The sequence below is a fragment of the Euprymna scolopes genome, chromosome 29 (genome assembly GCF_053919585.1).
Source record: "Euprymna scolopes isolate OS-2025 chromosome 29, ASM5391958v1, whole genome shotgun sequence".
Taxonomy (NCBI): Eukaryota; Metazoa; Mollusca; class Cephalopoda; order Sepiida; family Sepiolidae; genus Euprymna; species Euprymna scolopes.
This window is the reverse complement of record NC_136510.1, coordinates 44,006,913-44,024,363: the sequence shown is the minus strand read 5'-3', so window position 1 is coordinate 44,024,363 and position 17,451 is coordinate 44,006,913. Positions and strand designations below refer to the sequence as shown.

Sequence of the window (17,451 nt, the reverse complement as noted above, 5' to 3'; positions counted from 1 at the left end):
AGATTATTGATGTAGATCAGGAAGAGAGTTGGGCCCAGGATGGATCCTTGAGGGGCTCCAGCATTAATACTGTGAGCCTCTGATTTCTGCCCATCAACCACTACTCTTATGAGCCTATGAGAGAGAAAGGCTTTAATGATTGAGAAAACATTTCCAGTTATACCGTAGCTAGAAATCTTGTGAAGTAGGCCCTTATGCCATACCTTAGTGAAGGCCTTTGATATGTCAAGAGCAATTGTCCTAGAAAGGAAGCCTTAACAATTTTAGACATCGATGCATCTATCTGAAACACCTATTTTGAGATTTTGCCTTTGCTATCAACATGGCTACATTCATAGGGCACTTATAAAGTAATGGGATATTCGCACCCACATGCTACATGTGCTATGTTTTGCATCAATCACAAGATATTTTATTTTAACAAAGAGTTGTGCTTCCATATCAATCAGCCATGTTTGGTTTCTTTCAGCCAAGTGAGTGTCAAGGGCATTTTATTCCTGCCAGGTACCATTTCTGGTACACCAGATCAGACATTCAATAAACATTCCATATTCTAAAATGATGACTATTAAATTCTAGCAGGAGCACTAAACAACGTGATTCTAGATTCACGGAAATTTTGTATATAAAAGGCATTTTGTTTTATTTTGCAGACTTATCCTCATCTTCATAGTTGTTGTTTTACCACATTTCGGCCAACTCATCCTCTGGCTTTCTTCAGGCACAATGGATAGAGGCATTGAGTCTCTACAGTTCCAGGTGAGCATTGTCTGAAGATAGCGGTTTCAATCCTACTCAAAGCGAACCAGAGGATTAGTTGACCAAAAAACATAACTAGAGAAGTAATTACTGGGAATACAGAGATTCAATGTCTGTATCCACTGCGCCATGGGCCTCAAAGGGCGATCAAGGTTGGATTTTTTGGTCTTATAAATGCACGTTTATTATCTAATCTTCCATGGTCGGGTCCGTACCAAATAGTATATATATTATTAATTGGAATTCATTATTGAGATAAGTATTATTTATTAATTTATTTATTGCAGAATATTATTCTCATCTTTCTTAGTGGTTTCACAACGTTTCGGCCAACTATTCCTCTGGTCTTCGCCCGTGGCGCAGTGGATAGAGATGTTGAATCTCTATGGTTCTAGGTGAGAATTGTCTGAAGATAGGTGTTTCAATCCTACCCAAATCCAGCCAGAAGCTTACTTGGCCAAAAACATGCTGAAACGACAACAGCTGTGGATGGCAGTAATTGTTGAGAATAGTTAGGGGATTCGGAGTTCCTATCCCGTCATGGTTAACACCTGACGAAGGCCAGAGGAATAGTTGGCGGAAATGTTGTGAAACAACTAAGAAAGATGAGAATAATAGCCTGCAATAAATAAATTAATAAATAATACTCATCTCAATAATGAATTCCAATTAAATAATATATACAAACGTTTTGTTATGAATTTCCTATAGGACGGCACACAAAAATATCAGAACTACTATGAAGATGAGGATAACAGTGCGAAAAAATATATAAATACACAAATTATTAAATCTCTTCTCAAGGGATTCCAAAAAAAATATATATATATAAAAGGCACTTTATCTGTATGTGTGCAAGTTCATTCCTTATGGACTCCAAAATGGTTAGGCTGAGTTTTTTTTTTTTAATTTCACAAATATACTTTTATGTGTCTGGAAGTATTCTTAGATAGGTTTTGTATCGGAATGCTTCTGATAAGTATTGAAAATCAAAAAAATCCAATAAAAGGAGGAACGGTCTGATTTTCAAAGTTAACATCCATATACAGCCTAACATCACAAGTGCATTTAATAAGTTTTATCACTGCACAAGCAGAAGTGCTCGGCATATAAAAATCAACCGTAGGTTCTTTGATAAGACAGGGGTACATTCGAAATTAATGTTTCTTTTTAAAGCATAATTGAACCTTGATACTTGACTTTTGTATTGTAAACTTTAATTCAAGCCATTATATAAAAATAATTTATAAAATCGACAGTAGGTTCTCTACAGCTCAATGTAGATTACAATGTACTGTGGGACAGCATGTGAAGTTTCCTTCCAGTGCACCATGGTGGATTCCTGGCTAGAGCAGGCAATCAATCGATTTAATTGACAAATGATCAATTTCACTAACTTCAATGACAATAAAAGTATCGGAAGTGTGAAACATTTGTTGATCTTCATTCAATCCCAAGCAGAGTCGGGTCTCCCTGATAGTATAACTTTAAATCTGTTTCCAGGTGGAAATATTTCTCTGAACGAATTATAAACATAAAAAATAGTTTGTTTATCCTTACCTTGCTCGAAACATTTTTTACAATTTGAAGTTTGTCATTATGCAATGTATATGGATTATGCATTCCACTTATTCCAAGAGGATTATTGGAACTGCTGCCAAGTAATCGGCCACCAGAATCCGGAATATAATCATTTGTCAACTGAAAGAATTAAGCAAAATGATAACTTTTTGTTTGTATCAATTTGGACTAAGGAATACATACGTGTACGTTAAAAAGGACTTTCAAAGATAAAAATTTTATTATAAAATGTAAAAATAGACAAAAGGTTTTGTTGCATGAAAACACAACACCACTGTCGACCAATGGAAGAGTCTATTAAGCACGTGTATGCAGTGTGATGTATACAAACCAAACCTGACCAGTGAGGGTTGAGGACATATGTTGCATGGAGAGGAATGATATAAGAATGAGATGATGGGTGTGTAATGTGAATCTTAAAGACAGGCTTAGTTTTGATGACCTCAGAGGGAGATTAAATCTGGACAGTACAGGGAGATGTGTGAAGAACAGAAGGTTTCAATGGTATGACCACTTTGTAAGAATGAATGAGAGTTCTTGAGTTAGAAGATGAAGTGAAGTTTACAGGAGAAAGCCAAGAAAAACATGGGAGAAAATGATAAAAATGGACTTCAGAAAAAAAGGATAAATGTCTGGCCAGTTTGAAAGTCATTTTCTAACGCCATCCAACATATGCCAGCATGTAAACTGGAAATGATGACGACAATCTTTGCATCTTGAGCAACAGACCATAGGTAAACTCCTACAATTATACTGAATCAATAAATCATACGAATAGACATGTACGTAAACTTACAGTTCTCTTCAGACTGACCGCCATATCACTGCTGCTTGCTGCAAGTCTTGATTTGTTATCTCTGTTATTTACCTGGGAAACAACAGGTAAAAAAGGAAATGGTGAGCGAGGAAACTAAGGAGAATAATGAGGACAATCAAACAAGGAAATCAAAAGGAAAGTAAAGAAAAAAAAAAGATTTATAACATTTAGAGTCACCCAAATGTTATTGACTTGCTTCCCACGGCAGCAAGATGTGACACAAGACCAGAAAGCAGGAAGAGGAAATTAGTCCCTTCCGAAGGGGTATTCTGGTCAAGTTTAAAAATAGCCAGGAACAAAGTCATCAGCATTCCCTAGAGTAGAAAGTGGATCTTTGATTTACTTTTGGCAGTCTTGTAAGTCTTGCTCCCTTTATTTTGTCTCTTTTAGTTTTCACATCCCATGAGCAACGTTTCTGATAAAAGGAAAAAATGCTGTTTTCTGGGTCAGGGTCTAACCATCTACCACTTATTGGCTAGTTTTTTATTTTACCTTGTAGTATTTTTTTTCTTTTTAGCTTCTTAGATCAAGTGGATTCATGCCTTATCTGGAGCCATTTCTATAAAAAAATATGTAACTCATTCTGACAAAGAAAGGCCTGATTATGTCAAGTCCAACTAGTTTACAAAAATTATGCCAAGGCAAACATACTTGGATCAATACAGCATGTTCACTTTGGTTCTCATTAGATCATTTATGTTAATCAATATGGAGTCAGGCCATTATCAATTGGGTGATTATTTGGAAATACTAGGTACTGTATGTGGGAGGCTAGCCTTACCTTCCTGCAAATAAATAAGTCTTTCACCAGCTTATCACCCATTTCCTGACCAACAAGAACAACACGCATCACTTCTAGATCTGTTTCTGACATCAGTTCCAGATGATTGTATAACAAATGCTGACAGCCCACTCGGGAACGCTGATCATGCAGTGATAATGGTCGAGATCGCCCTAAACTCTAGACCCAAAACTGAAGAGCCAGTGCTCAAAACAACGAGATATTATAAAAAGGCTGACTGGAAAGCCATCAGAGATCTTATCAGAGATGCCCCATGGGGAAATATTTGTTCTCTTCCTGCTGAACAGTGCGCAAATGAGACCAATGAATGGTTCAAAACAGCAATTGAAGCACATGTTCCATGCGGAAATTTTATAGCAAGCCCCACTCTCTCCAATGGTTTACTTCTACTTGCGCAACTGCCATTGCTCAAAGGCAGCATGCATACCGCAGATTTAACCAACATAAATCCAGTTCAAACAGACAGGAGTATATAGGAGCTAGAAGTAACGTTAAGAAAGAAATAGCGACAGCTAAGAGAGAATTTACCAAAACCACTAAAAAAATACATCGAAGCACAAAAATTAGGAAATCGTGACTTCTAGAAAATCTATAACAGTGTAGTAAATAATGGGCAATCAACAATTCCCCCACTAACCAACAATCACGAGGTTATTTGCTCAGCAACCGACAAGGCTAATATGCTTGCCAGTCTGTTTGCCTCAAACTCCACACTGGACCCTTCCAACCAACCCCTGTCCGACTTTCCTTTGCAGACAGACGCCACGCTAGACAATCTAAAAATCACTCCTGCTCAGGTGCATGCTATCATAAAAAACTTTGACACTTCAAAAGCATGTGGACCTGATCTCATCCCAGCTGTGCTATTAAAAAAGTGCTCAGCCGAAGTAGCTCCAGTTCTCTCCAAACTCTACAACAAATGACTTAATGAATCTTGCTTTCCAGGCTGTTGGAAAACTGCTTCTGTGGTACCAGTATTCAAGAATTCTGGCGAAAGAAATGACCCCTCAAATTATCACCCCTTTAGTCTCCTCCCACTTTGCATCCAAAATATTAGAGATCATAATTAACCATGGTCTAGTCCATCATCTTACAGATGCTAAACTTCTGACTGACAAACAATATGGATTTAGACAAGCCCGTTCTACAGTAGACATCTTCACTGTAATCTCTGAACGTATATACCATTCACTGGAAAAAGCAGGGGGGGGAGCAGTAGCTCTAGATATATCTAAGGCTTTTGACAGTGTATGGCATGAGGGTCTCCTCAGGAAAATTAGATCATACGTATCACTGGTAGAATACTTAACATAATTAAATCCTTCTTAAATAAGAGAAAAATCCAGGTTGTCCTCGACGGTCATACATCTAAACAATATGATATAAATGCGGGAGTGCCTCAAGGGTCTATCCTTGGACCTCTATTGTTCCTAATATTTATTAATGACCTCCCCTACAAAATTTCCTCTGAGATGGGTATATATGCTAATGACACCACACTATAACAGGAAAACAAATGAACACATATCTAAAGAAATGGCAAAAACACTAACGGATGACCTCTAATCTGTAGTGGAATGGGGACAAAAATAGATGGTCACATTCAATGCTGCCAAGACTAAACTGGTTTCGTTCAATAATTACAAGAAACCTTCTATGCCACCAATAGCAATGGCCAGTGACTTTATCTGAAAGTACATCTTTCAAACTGCTTGGCCTAACGTTCACAGGAAACACGAGTTGGAAGCATTACCAGGGCCGCTGCGAAGAAGGTAGGCTCTCTCTAACGTGCTAGAAAACTACTAATTCCCGAAAGTATCCTGTACCTCTATAAGGCCACCATTCGCCCATGTTTGGAGTATTGCTGTCACATTTGGGCTGGTGCATCTGTTACTAGTCTCTCGCTCCTAGACAGGGTTCAAAAGAGAGTCACCAATCTGATAGGCCCTGAACTGGCATCTAAGCTTCAGCCTCTGTCCCATCGATGAAACCTTGCATCCCTCTGCCTGTTCTACAAGTATTTTAATGGTGAATGCTCTGACGAACTGCAGACACTTGTGCCCCCACAACGTAGACACGCTCGACAAACCCGACATGCAGCTAAATCCCAACCCCACACAGTAGAGATCCCTAGATGTAAACGATATTTCTACTCCAGTAGTTTCTTCCCCAGAACCGCTAGACTCTGGAATTCCATTCCAGGTCCCTGCTTCCCCAACTGTACTGACATGCAGAAGTTCAAGTGTAACGTGAAACGACATCTTGCTGCCCAAATCCCAACATAGTACTCCAGTAGTTGTTGCTCCTGATAGTAGCCCCCTACACCAAAGTGGCAATGTGCCTTGTTTGGGGTGAAAATATAAAAAAAAAAAAAAAATCATCAGACGAGCTGACACAATGGAACAAGCATCCCAAGCAAAAGTGTTGCTTTCAATCATGTGGCAAAGTTTTTTGAATAGCATATGTAATTTTTTTTTTTTTTGTTCCTTTGTATTTTATCTGGGACAAATTTTTTAAAAATTTGTAAATCAACCAAATTTTTTTTTTATTTGGACAATTCAATCATAAAAATGTGCTATTATCACTCACAAAGTTGTTGAGAAGAAGCTTTGTTACCTTGGTGATACCATTGGAACACACAGTACAGCAAATGCTAATGGGATTGCAAAAGTTAGGAGTGGATGGAATAAGTTCAGTGAACTTCCGCCATTACAAATAATAGAGATAGAATGTTGCCATTGTCGACCGAGGAAAGAAAGTGTGCACAGTGTGATATATGGAAGTGAAATCTAGCCAGTAAGGGTTGAGGACGTGTGTTGCATGCAGAGAAATGATACAACGGATGTGTAATGTGAGTCTTAATAACAGGCTTAGATTCGATGACCTCAGAGGTAGATAAAATCTTGGCAGTATAGAAATGTATGAAAAATAGAATACTTTAATGATATGACGATGTTGAAAGGGTGGATGAGTTCTTCAGTTAGATGTAGAATAGTGTCGGTAGCAAGTTCGATTAGTAGAGAAAAGAAAAGGCAATTGAAAACAAAAACGTGATAAAAATGAAATTGTGAGAAAGAAGGATAAATAGAGATCTGACCAGAGATAAGTCAGTTTGGAAGTTAATTTCTTAAAGCAGTCCAACATATGCCATCATGTAATACAGATGTTAAACTGATGATGATAAAAGAAAAAACTGGAAAATTTAATCATTTTTTTTTTTTTTTACCAAAAAAATACACTTTGTTGACAATATTCACATGAATCAATAAAACAGTCCAAATGTCATTAATTAACAATTCTCATCCATGATTTGAAACAAAGAATTTGTTTTAGTAATTCATACTAGAACTGGTTTCAGTTAACAGGTGAAGTTTTGGAATTTAAATTATCTACCAAACATCAACTTTCTGTACAAGCATTTATCAGGACAACCTAACACGAGAATACTTCACCCTACAAATAAACCTTGACGAGATATTCAAAATAATAGTTTTCGAAGCCCAAATACAATCCCCTCGATATGGCTATACATCAACTCATACGAAGAATAGTGCACATTTTCCTAGAGATGTTACCTCAAGTAACAGCACATAGCTGGGTACTCCACCAGACTAGATGAATTTTTGCCCAGGAATTCAGCAAGACCAAGAGACCATAAGAAAGATATACTATAACAGTTAACTGGTCAATTGGGAAAAATTAATTTTCTTTACTAAGTCAATATTTGAACGGTAGAGGAGAATCTTGATTGAACACTCATATGTATGTATCTCATATAGAAATCAGCTCTAAAAAGGGTTTGAAGTCTTATTTGAAAATATTTATTATAAAATAGGGGGGGGGAACCTTCCTAAGAGTCTAATGATATAAATACATTTAAAAAAAAAGAGTTTGGTATATTTTCACATGTAGTGAAAAAAAAAATTTAAAAAAATTATAAAAAGAAAAGATTTTAGTAAAAGACAAACATTTCAACAGGAAAGCAGGTTTGAAAATCATAGAACATCTGAAGGCTTCAGAGCAAAATGTTAAAAAAAAAAATGGTAGTAGGCAGGTAGGCTTGAACCTGTACCGCAAAGGAGGAAAAGAACGTGAAAAAAAACCAAAAAAACATGACATCTTTGCCGTTGCATCCATCATCAAACCGTAAGTGGCAAAGATTTAAATTAAGGCTAGTCAATCAAAAAAAAGGGGATGACTTTTGAAAATATCAGTGAAAAAAGCGACCCCTCTCTGTAGAAAAGTGCCCAGTTGAGGGTAAAGGAATTAATGATTTTAGCTAATTTTTTAATATTTGTCATCCGAAGGGACGAGCTTCAAAACAATACTGATCTCATGAAGATATGTCGCCTCTGTCGAAAGTTAGACAGACATACAAACATACATTTTAAACAGACAGATGAGATTTATAGATTTCTTTAAATAAGGTTCCTATTCCATATTCAAAGACTTAGATCATCTCTGATCTATTTTAACATCATAAAAGATCTTCCCAGTGTCTTGAAAGAAGTGAATATTTATGTCTACGAATAAACTCACAATCTCTAAGATGCAATGTGCCAGTTTTAAAAACTTGAAAATTTAAACACCTTCACAAAAGATAAACAAAATCTGACTGCATAATCAGAAAGACCATGTAATGCTACATAAGAGTACAAAGTTTCATAAGAATAGCTCCAAAATAAATAAATTACAGAAGTTCAGAAATTATGAGATTTATATTTTAGCCCACTTTTTAAAAAATTTATTAAAAGGAAAATGTCTAATGAAGAACACACATTTTGGCACAGTTCATATAACTTTTAAATCACTTATAGTATTTTGCATAATTTAAGCAGTTTTGAATTTCTTTTGCACAGCTCTACTCATCCAAGTTGATAAAATAAGTTAAAAAAAAACAAAACAAAAAAAACAACAGAAATCAACTTGTAATTTTGTTTAAAAACTTTTTCACTTCAAACAAGACTTATTGCTTTGATGTAAGAGTCTACTATTTGTGATCATGTCCAACAGGAGAATGTGGAGAATGGAGCAGCGAAATGTCTGTTCACAGTATATTTAAACTGCTGCAGGTTAATACAGTCACGGAAACAAGAAACAGGGAAGAAATTCCAAAGTCTCTTAGTTCAAGGGAATAAACTAAGAGAGTACCTATTTACTATGCCTCTCCACGGGACAGAGTTAGACACCAGGGTCGTTTTTTAACGTGGAGAAAAGGTACAAAAATAAAAATTGTCTCAGTCGTGAAGGATTTCTCCTCCACTGAAAGAGAACAAGAAATGGAAGTGCAGCATCTGAAGAACAGATACTACACTTTGATCTTGACCAAAAAGGCCAAGAAACTAAGAGAGTAGCAGGCTTTCCAGCATCTAGGGATTCAGTGATGGGGTGAGAGTTTGTTGCTTGTCAGGTTTGTCGAGAGTATGTACATCGAAGGGAACAAGTATTATGAGTTCATCATACTATCAAAATACTTGTAAATGCTAGTCACATTTCTATCAAAATTACCAAAATACTAACATTTATATAAATAAATGAAAAAAAAAATTTTTTTCATGCTTACAAAGTTATGAATGAAATGTTTAAATAAGTATTTCAAGTAGCGAACTTTACAAAATCAGCAAAACCACAGAGTAAATTTATATTGTACAGCTTTGAATGATTGGATATAGAAAGACATTAAATATAGATCTATACTTTTGACAAATCTTATATAGATATAGTTTTACTTACTGTACGTATAATGTGAGCTCCAGAGGCTGAAGTTGTTCTTAAAGAAGGGTCTCGAAATGGATGTTGTTTTCCCAAACCTGTCACCATTATCTTGGGTTGGTTGCCATGATGATGATGGTTGGGATTGCTGTTGTTGTTGTTGTTCAAACCTCGTTTCAAACTTATCTTCTTCCGAGCATCTTGTTCAAACTTCTTTGCCTGAGACTTCTGAATCTTTTGTCGAGCATCAACAACATTACTGCCAATCTTTTCTCGGGCATCTTTAAATGTCTTTGATTTTGTGGACAGCATAAGGCGTGCATCAAACGAATTCAGGAGTGGTGGCTTTCGATCGACGCTACTTGTATTGCGCTTTGGTAAATAGCTCTGTTGGTTGCGATTGGGAACAGAACGGCTGGCAACGTTCAAACGCTGCTTTGCTGGTAATCTTTGTCCTGGTTGACGAGCTGGGTTTTTCATGATCAAGGGTCGAGGAGTCCCCCTGCTGGATAGTCTGCCGAATAATCTGCTGGTAGAGACAGACTGGGGCTGCTTATTTACACGAGTGCTCCCACGCCTGAAAAAAGATTTAGTTTAAATGAGACATCATCTATTATATAAAGGGAAATTGTCTGTGTCTGTGCGTATGTGTGTCCAGAAAAAAATCAGAAACTACACAAGAAACACCCACAAAGCTAATACATTTTTTAGAGAGGAAGAATAGAGTGGGGTAAATTTTTTAAAATTTTACATACACATTTTAACTGCTTTGTTGTCTATAATCCAAGACAACTCCAGGTACTTATACTAATATATATATATATATATATAGCAATACCAAACACCATAACGTTCAGCACTGCACAAGGCACACAATTCTACTTAATTTGTCACTTATAGTCTTTAAATCAGTAATAAGTACAATTTTCCTACTTCCAACAAAATAAAATTTATATAACTAGATTCACAAGAAAATTTATTTTAAAACGGTATTTTAATATTTTTGTTGTGATTTGTATATTCGAAGAAATCGCTATTTAAATCCGACTACAAACAACAAAGCATGCCCGCTAGCGATAGATCACTTTTTGCAAATAAGTGGTCAGGGTATGTTCACATAAATACTTGAAGTTGTATCCGTTGACGACATTTCTAGTTTTAGCTAATCAGAGAAAAGAGTTGTCTTTGCTACGGAATTTGAACACGTCTTTCCAGTCAAAAGTTAGAATATCTCAAAGTTGACGCTTTGTAGTACAAAGATAAGTAAAGATAGAAACTGTTCAAACGCTATTTAATATCAAATATATTAATTTCTTTTTTCCTAAAATTTGAAAAGAATTCGATAAAAACTTATGCACGAATCAATAGAAGTAGTGACAACTGCATATAAACATGAGAATTTTTGTGTGCCGAAAAAGTCTATAAACAAAACGTTCAACTAACTTACGAACATAAAGTGTTCATTTTATTTTTGTTATTTAGAAAACATAAATTTTTAATTATGGAAAGGGAAAGAATATTTTTAAAAACTAAATTCTTTGAAAAAGAATGACCGACAATGACTTTGAAAGGAGTTAAAAACACACTAACCACTTATCCAGTTAAGTAAAAAAATAACTTTTATTTGGTTTGTTTTACAATCCACAGAGGTACGAAAAAGTGGTGAAAAGCAAATATATCACAAATAAATGTTACCAAAGACAAGTTACTCTTCTACCTACCTCGATAAATCTTTGGTGTTGTAAATGTTTTTTTCTGTTCAAAAAACAAGTAGTGTCGAGCGTTACATGAGAACAAGAAAAAATGGCCACAATGTCTCTTGAAGTCTCAACAATGACTTAGAAATAAAAAATTATAAAAAATAGTGGTAGAAACTCACCCAATAATTGTCACGGTAACTTGAAACCATTAAAATGAAATTTACTTATCCTAATTAGTTTAATGTACTTGAAAACAATTGTAATCTGTACAAAATTTCCATTCATTTGATATGCTACAAGCCATATTTTGTTAATAATTTCTTTGAATTGTGTCGTGGTTGCCATCTTGGATTTTTCACGGTGCAATGATGACAAATGATAATATCCATCAGAATAATATTTCGCATGATGATAAAAGTCTTACCTCCCATTTTTTTCACTGTTTTTTTTTTTATGATGCTTCTACTTGAAACTGTTAAAATGAAACTTAATCATGCTAATTAGTTTAATGTACTTGAAAACATAATTCTGATCAGTACAAAATTTCCTTTATTATGTTATGATGGCAAATCATAATTTCCATCAGAATAATACTTCCTATGATGATAGAGCCTTACCATTTTTCTTAGCTTTTATATTTCTACTTAAAGCTGTTAAAATGAAACTGGAGTATGCTAATTAGTCCGTAAGTTATCAAGTGACATGGTCATAAATAATGCCAACTGAATCATCATGGTATTATGATATGTTCAAAATTTCATCATAATATCTTAAAAAGATCTGAAGATACAGCTTTTTAAAGATGGGTTAGTCTATTATTTGTGCAAATTTCCTACCATTTTCAGTCACAAGCATTTGAATAGGACTGACTTAAGCCAAAATGTCCAGTGAACCACACTTGATACTCATAATTCCAGTTATAATGAGCCGATTTTAAAAAACTAAAGATATTATTTCTTTGTTTTTTATGCTCTTTTCAATAATGCTTGATTTGAGTTTATATTCAATCTAAAGAAAAAAAGTAAATATCCAGATACGCTACTACAAAACGCCGACCACTCTACTTTGTTTTTTTATAGGTAATTGAGGTCGCTGACAACGAATCTGATGGTCAAACTTGGGGCAAATTTACCGTTTGCATAGTATTAACCCCTGAACCCACGAACTACTGTCCACCATTTTGCAGCTTCCGGTTACGCTATGCGCATTCTCAGATGGCGGAAAATTTGAAATTAAATATAAAAGTTGGGGGGGGGGGGTAATTATTTTTTTTCAGAACAGCGACCTCAAGTACCTATAAAAGAAAACAAATAAGAGTGGTTGGGAAGGGAGGGAGAGGGGGAATATTTTATTTTTTTCCTGGAACATAGAAATTTTAACTTTTCCAAAGGAAAGCACTCAAAATTTTTTTTTTTCTGTAACATAGAAGTTTCAACTTTTCAAAAAATACATTATAGCACTTTAAAAAAAAAAAAAAAAAATGAGTAAAAACAGTAAACATTAAGTCTGCGTAAGAAAATATATATATTTTTTTTGAACAAATAATTTAAATGAAACATTTTTTCCAAACAACAAATTATTAATTTAAATGAAATATTAACAAGTCTGCGTAAGAAAATATAATTTTTTTTTTTTTTGAACAAACAATTTAAATGAAACATGTTTCCAATTAGAGCAACCGTCAAAGGTCAAAATCAGATTAAAACAAAAGAAAAACACTCCAAGTTGGTTGGGAGGGAGGTAAGAACAGAATGCGTTTTTTTTTTTTTTTTTTTTTTTTTTTTTTTTTTTTTTTTTTTTGTTTTTGCATTGGCGGACAATTTTAAAAAACAAGTACATTATAGTACTAATTGGGTGGAATATTTCTGGAATGATTTTTTCCGCGTTAAAACAATTTGAAGAATATTAAAATGGTTTATGAAACATTAAAATTGATTTATATTTACGTCTGTGCATGCGGATGCGAGTACATTTTGGAAACTTCTGTGAAAAAGTTGTGTAGAAGCATATCAGGCTCGTCCTTCAGGCTTCTTATAAAAAGATATCTCGACAGATATTGGCGTAAATACGTTGCACGAATACCAGGTCTCTTGAGCCATTCTTTTACGTCACACCACAGCCTTTCGATATTTTGAGTATGTATTTCCATGTCTTTTGGATTAACAAAATTCTCAGAGTGGTTTATGGTATAATGTTCGAACGAATGCTGTTCGATATTAGTATACGCTCTCCATGAATCACTGTATATGATAGACCCAGGCAGAATAAATTTTTTTATTAACGGAATTAGGGATTCCACATTCCTTCTACCTTCTGGTTCTAAGAGTCGGACGATAAAACTACGTTTAGAAACGCGTTCAATTCCGCCAAACAGCCAAATCTGCTTAAGAATGCGTCCTCTGTTGTATTTTCGACGAACTAGAAGGGTCTCATCTATTTCGACTTGCACACCGACACCTCCTATTGGTTTTTGGTTTTTTATCCACTCGTCGGTGATTTCTAAGCAGAAGGATCTCCAATCTACTGATGTTGTCATAGATATGTCCAAATTATGTGTGACTGTCTTATGCTTCCATGAATAGCTTAGGAAATTATTAGTAAATAAAATTACTTTCCATGCAGGAATGCGTGCCTTCTCCAAAAAGGTACCTTTTCTCACTCACTGTGAAGCCACAATATCTTTTTTTCTTTTTTGGAACAACAACGGTACCTGGGCACCGCCACATAGCATTACTGCTTCCAAGTGAACACAGTCTGTTACACTTTGGACATGACACTTGTCGAGGTAAGATATGATGTTCTCTCAAAAATTCTTCAGCTTCTTTGTTATTTTTATGAAATTTGGCTATTGCATCATAATAAGTGAACGTGCATGACTGGCAAGATTCCATGTTCACAAAGTTGGTTTAGAAACTAAAATGACCGGAAATAGGCCCTAAAAACAGACCCCTCCCCTTACTGGTACCCGCGAAACAATGCTTCCGGCTAATTTGCAAAGAAATTCATACACCAAACAGACCACGGATCCAACTGAACACGGTCTATTACACTTAGGACATGATGCTTGTCCTCTCAAAAATTCATGAGCTGTATCACTTTTTGTTTTTTTAACTTTGGCTAACTAAAATGGCCGGCCCCAACGGCGCGAAATCACAGAATGGGTGAAATCGTAAGTGTATTTCATGTAAATTGTATATTACTTATACACCCCCCCAAGCTAACTACATAAATCTTTAATGTACTTTTTGAAAAGTTGAAACTTCTATGTTACAGAAAAAAAATAATAATTTGAGTGCTTTCCTTGGCGTGACATAAAAGAATGGGTCAAGAGACCTGGTATTCGTGCAACGTATTTACGCCAATATCTGTCGAGATATCTTTTTATAAGAAGCCTGAAGGACGAGCCTGATATGCTTCTACACAACTTTTTCACAGAAGTTTCCAAAATGTACTCGCATCCACATGCACAGACGTAAATATAAATCAATTTTAATGTTTCATAAACCATTTTAATATTCTTCAAATTGTTTTAACGCGAAAAAAATCATTCCGGAAATATTCCACCCAATTAGTACTATAATGTACTTGTTTTTAAAATTGTCCGCCAATGCAAAAACAAAAAAAATAAAATAAAAATAAAAAAAACTCATTCTGTTCTTACCTCCCTCCCAACCAACTTGGAGTGTTTTTCTTTTGTTTTAATCTGATTTTGACCTTTGACAGTTGCTTTAATTGGAAACATGTTTCATTTAAATTATTTGTTCAAAAAAAAAAAAAAAATTATATTTTCTTACGCAGACTTAATGTTTACTGTTTTTAATCATTTTTTTTGTTTTTTTTTTAAAGTGCTATAATGTATTTTTTGAAAAGTTGAAACTTCTATGTTACAGAATAAAAAATAATTTTGAGTGCTTTCCTTTGGAAAAGTTAAAATTTCTATGTTCCAGGAAAAAAATAAAATATTCCCTCCCTCTCCCTCCCTTCCCAACCACTATAATTTGTTTTCTTTTATAGGTACTTGAGGTCACTGTTCTGAAAAAAAATAATTACCCCCCCCCCAACTTTTATATTTAATTTCAAATTTTCCGCCATCTGAGAATGCGCGTAGCGTAGATTGCTACAACGCGCACGTAGCGTAACCGGAAGCTGCAAAATGGTGCAGCTCGCGCGTAGCGTAACCGGAAGCTGCAAAATGGTGGACAGTAGTTCGTGGGTTCAGGGGTTAATACCATGCAAATGGTAAATTTGCCCCAAGTTTGACTATCAGATTCGTTGTCAATGACCTCAATTACCTATAAAAAAAAAATTAGAGTGGTCGGCGTTTTGTAGTAGCGTATCTGGATATTTACCAAAAAAAAATTGCATGGTATTGCAAATATATATATATATATATTTATGGTACTTCTGCATTTAATGGCCTGTTTTTCTGTTAATATTGCCTTGGCATATCCTGGCAGTTTCACGAAAAAACAGGTCATTAAATGCAGAAGTATAATATATATATATATATATATATATATATATAATATAAAGCTGAACGTGTGTGTGTCTGGTCACGAATAGGCTCCTATATGGTTGACTATTTTAAAAAACTGATTACATATAATGATAGATGTATCGAGGATCAGGAATGGGTATGTTTGATCTGGCAGAACGATGGTTCATAAAAATTGTGGGGTCTGCGTTCTCGCCTGGCCCCCAAAGTATGGGAATAAAAAAATGAAAAAAAAAAAAAAAAAAAACGTTTACAAGGGTTTTTGATATAGATGTACATAATACTTTGATAAGTATGTTTCAACTTAAATAGGGACGGTATAATAAAATTGTGGGGTCTGCGTTCGTGCCTGTACTCCATGGAAATATGGCACAAACTTTAACAGACTTTTCATATCTATTTGCGTAAGTATACTTTGATAATTATGTTTCAGTTTTGAAGAAATATGATATAATAAAATTATTGGGTGTTCGTTCACGCCTGACCTCCATACAATGTAAATATGTCACAAAGTTTAACAAGGTTTTTTTAAAAGGGGTGAGGGTCCACAATAACACCTTAACTTTAATCTTAATTCACGTTAGCTTTTATTTATCTTTTTGAGTTGAATCATATTGTGTCGAATAAATTCACGTTCCTATTAAAGTGAAAGCAAAAAAAAAAAAAGTCAGAACTTTAGACCATTCTTGACACAAATTTTGCATGACTTTTTTTCCTTTACTTGCATGTGGCACTCTTTCGAAAATAGATAAATAATAAAAAATAAGAACGTTACTTGTTATCGTGTCAAAAGAAGGAAAAAATCCTGCTCACGTGATTACGTGTCTTTAAAAACATTTACATAACTTTTTTATTTTTATATCTGTTTTAAGCTTTTTTTTGTCAGTGTACTAGAAGGAATTCAGTTGATTACAACCCTTTCTTTGTGTTCTTTACATTACAATAGTGCAACCCAGAATCCGTCGGCGCAATACTACACCGTTCAATACTGTAAAACTGAAACAAAGCTGTTCTGCTTGAAAAGAGCGCCATTTTCTTATTCATATCGATTCTTTGCCTTAAAAAACTAAAGTAATTACGTGTTTTCTTTTTTAATATCCCATTTTGCTGTTTCGGATTATTTTACTAAAGTAAGTAAAGCTTCATTATTTTTCAAAACTGTTTTTCTTTCTTTGTTTTTCGATATTTTGTCGATATTATTTAGTAAGAGTGTTTAGCAGAAAAGCCAACTAACGACTACCCGAAAAAATAAATATACAAGAAATAAATGTTATCATAGTCAATAAAAGTTCAGTTCATGTTTTTTTTTTTGTTTTGAAATAGTTTTTTAATGCTCTTTATTTGAAATAATTTCAGTGAACCGAAATTAAAACGAAATTTGAGGCGATAACTACTTGAATGAATTTTTATATAAACTACACATGCCATAATCAAATATTCCTCAAGCACAAAATAACGGAAAACATTAAAATATGTTTATAAATATTCCTTACGTTGACGGAACTCTCTTAAATTGTTAACACAGAATGCTCAGGTGCCCCTCCTTCAAATTGGAAACGGGGCTCTCCATTTCAAAGTGACTACC

At 34.6% G+C, this 17,451-nt stretch overlaps 1 protein-coding gene and 1 pseudogene across 3 annotated transcripts in view; both read right to left on the bottom strand.

The window, feature by feature from the left end:
* The window catches only part of LOC145252624 (uncharacterized), a 43,876-nt gene that overhangs the window by 14,861 nt on the left and 11,564 nt on the right, over nucleotides 1-17,451 (bottom strand). Inside the window, exons 2-4 of one of the 3 annotated variants that reach the window (XM_080112349.1) lie at nucleotides 9,693-10,248; nucleotides 3,137-3,208; nucleotides 2,320-2,460 (exon numbers count right to left, since the gene is read on the bottom strand). In XM_080112349.1, coding sequence (XP_079968475.1) covers nucleotides 2,320-2,460; nucleotides 3,137-3,208; nucleotides 9,693-10,248 — 769 coding nt within the window. The remainder of the gene's footprint in view (nucleotides 1-2,319; nucleotides 2,461-3,136; nucleotides 3,209-9,692; nucleotides 10,249-17,451) is intronic. The other 2 variants (XM_080112351.1, XM_080112350.1) reach the window with 2 other exon arrangements.
* Nucleotides 9,172-9,305, bottom strand: LOC145253050 (U2 spliceosomal RNA; annotated as a pseudogene).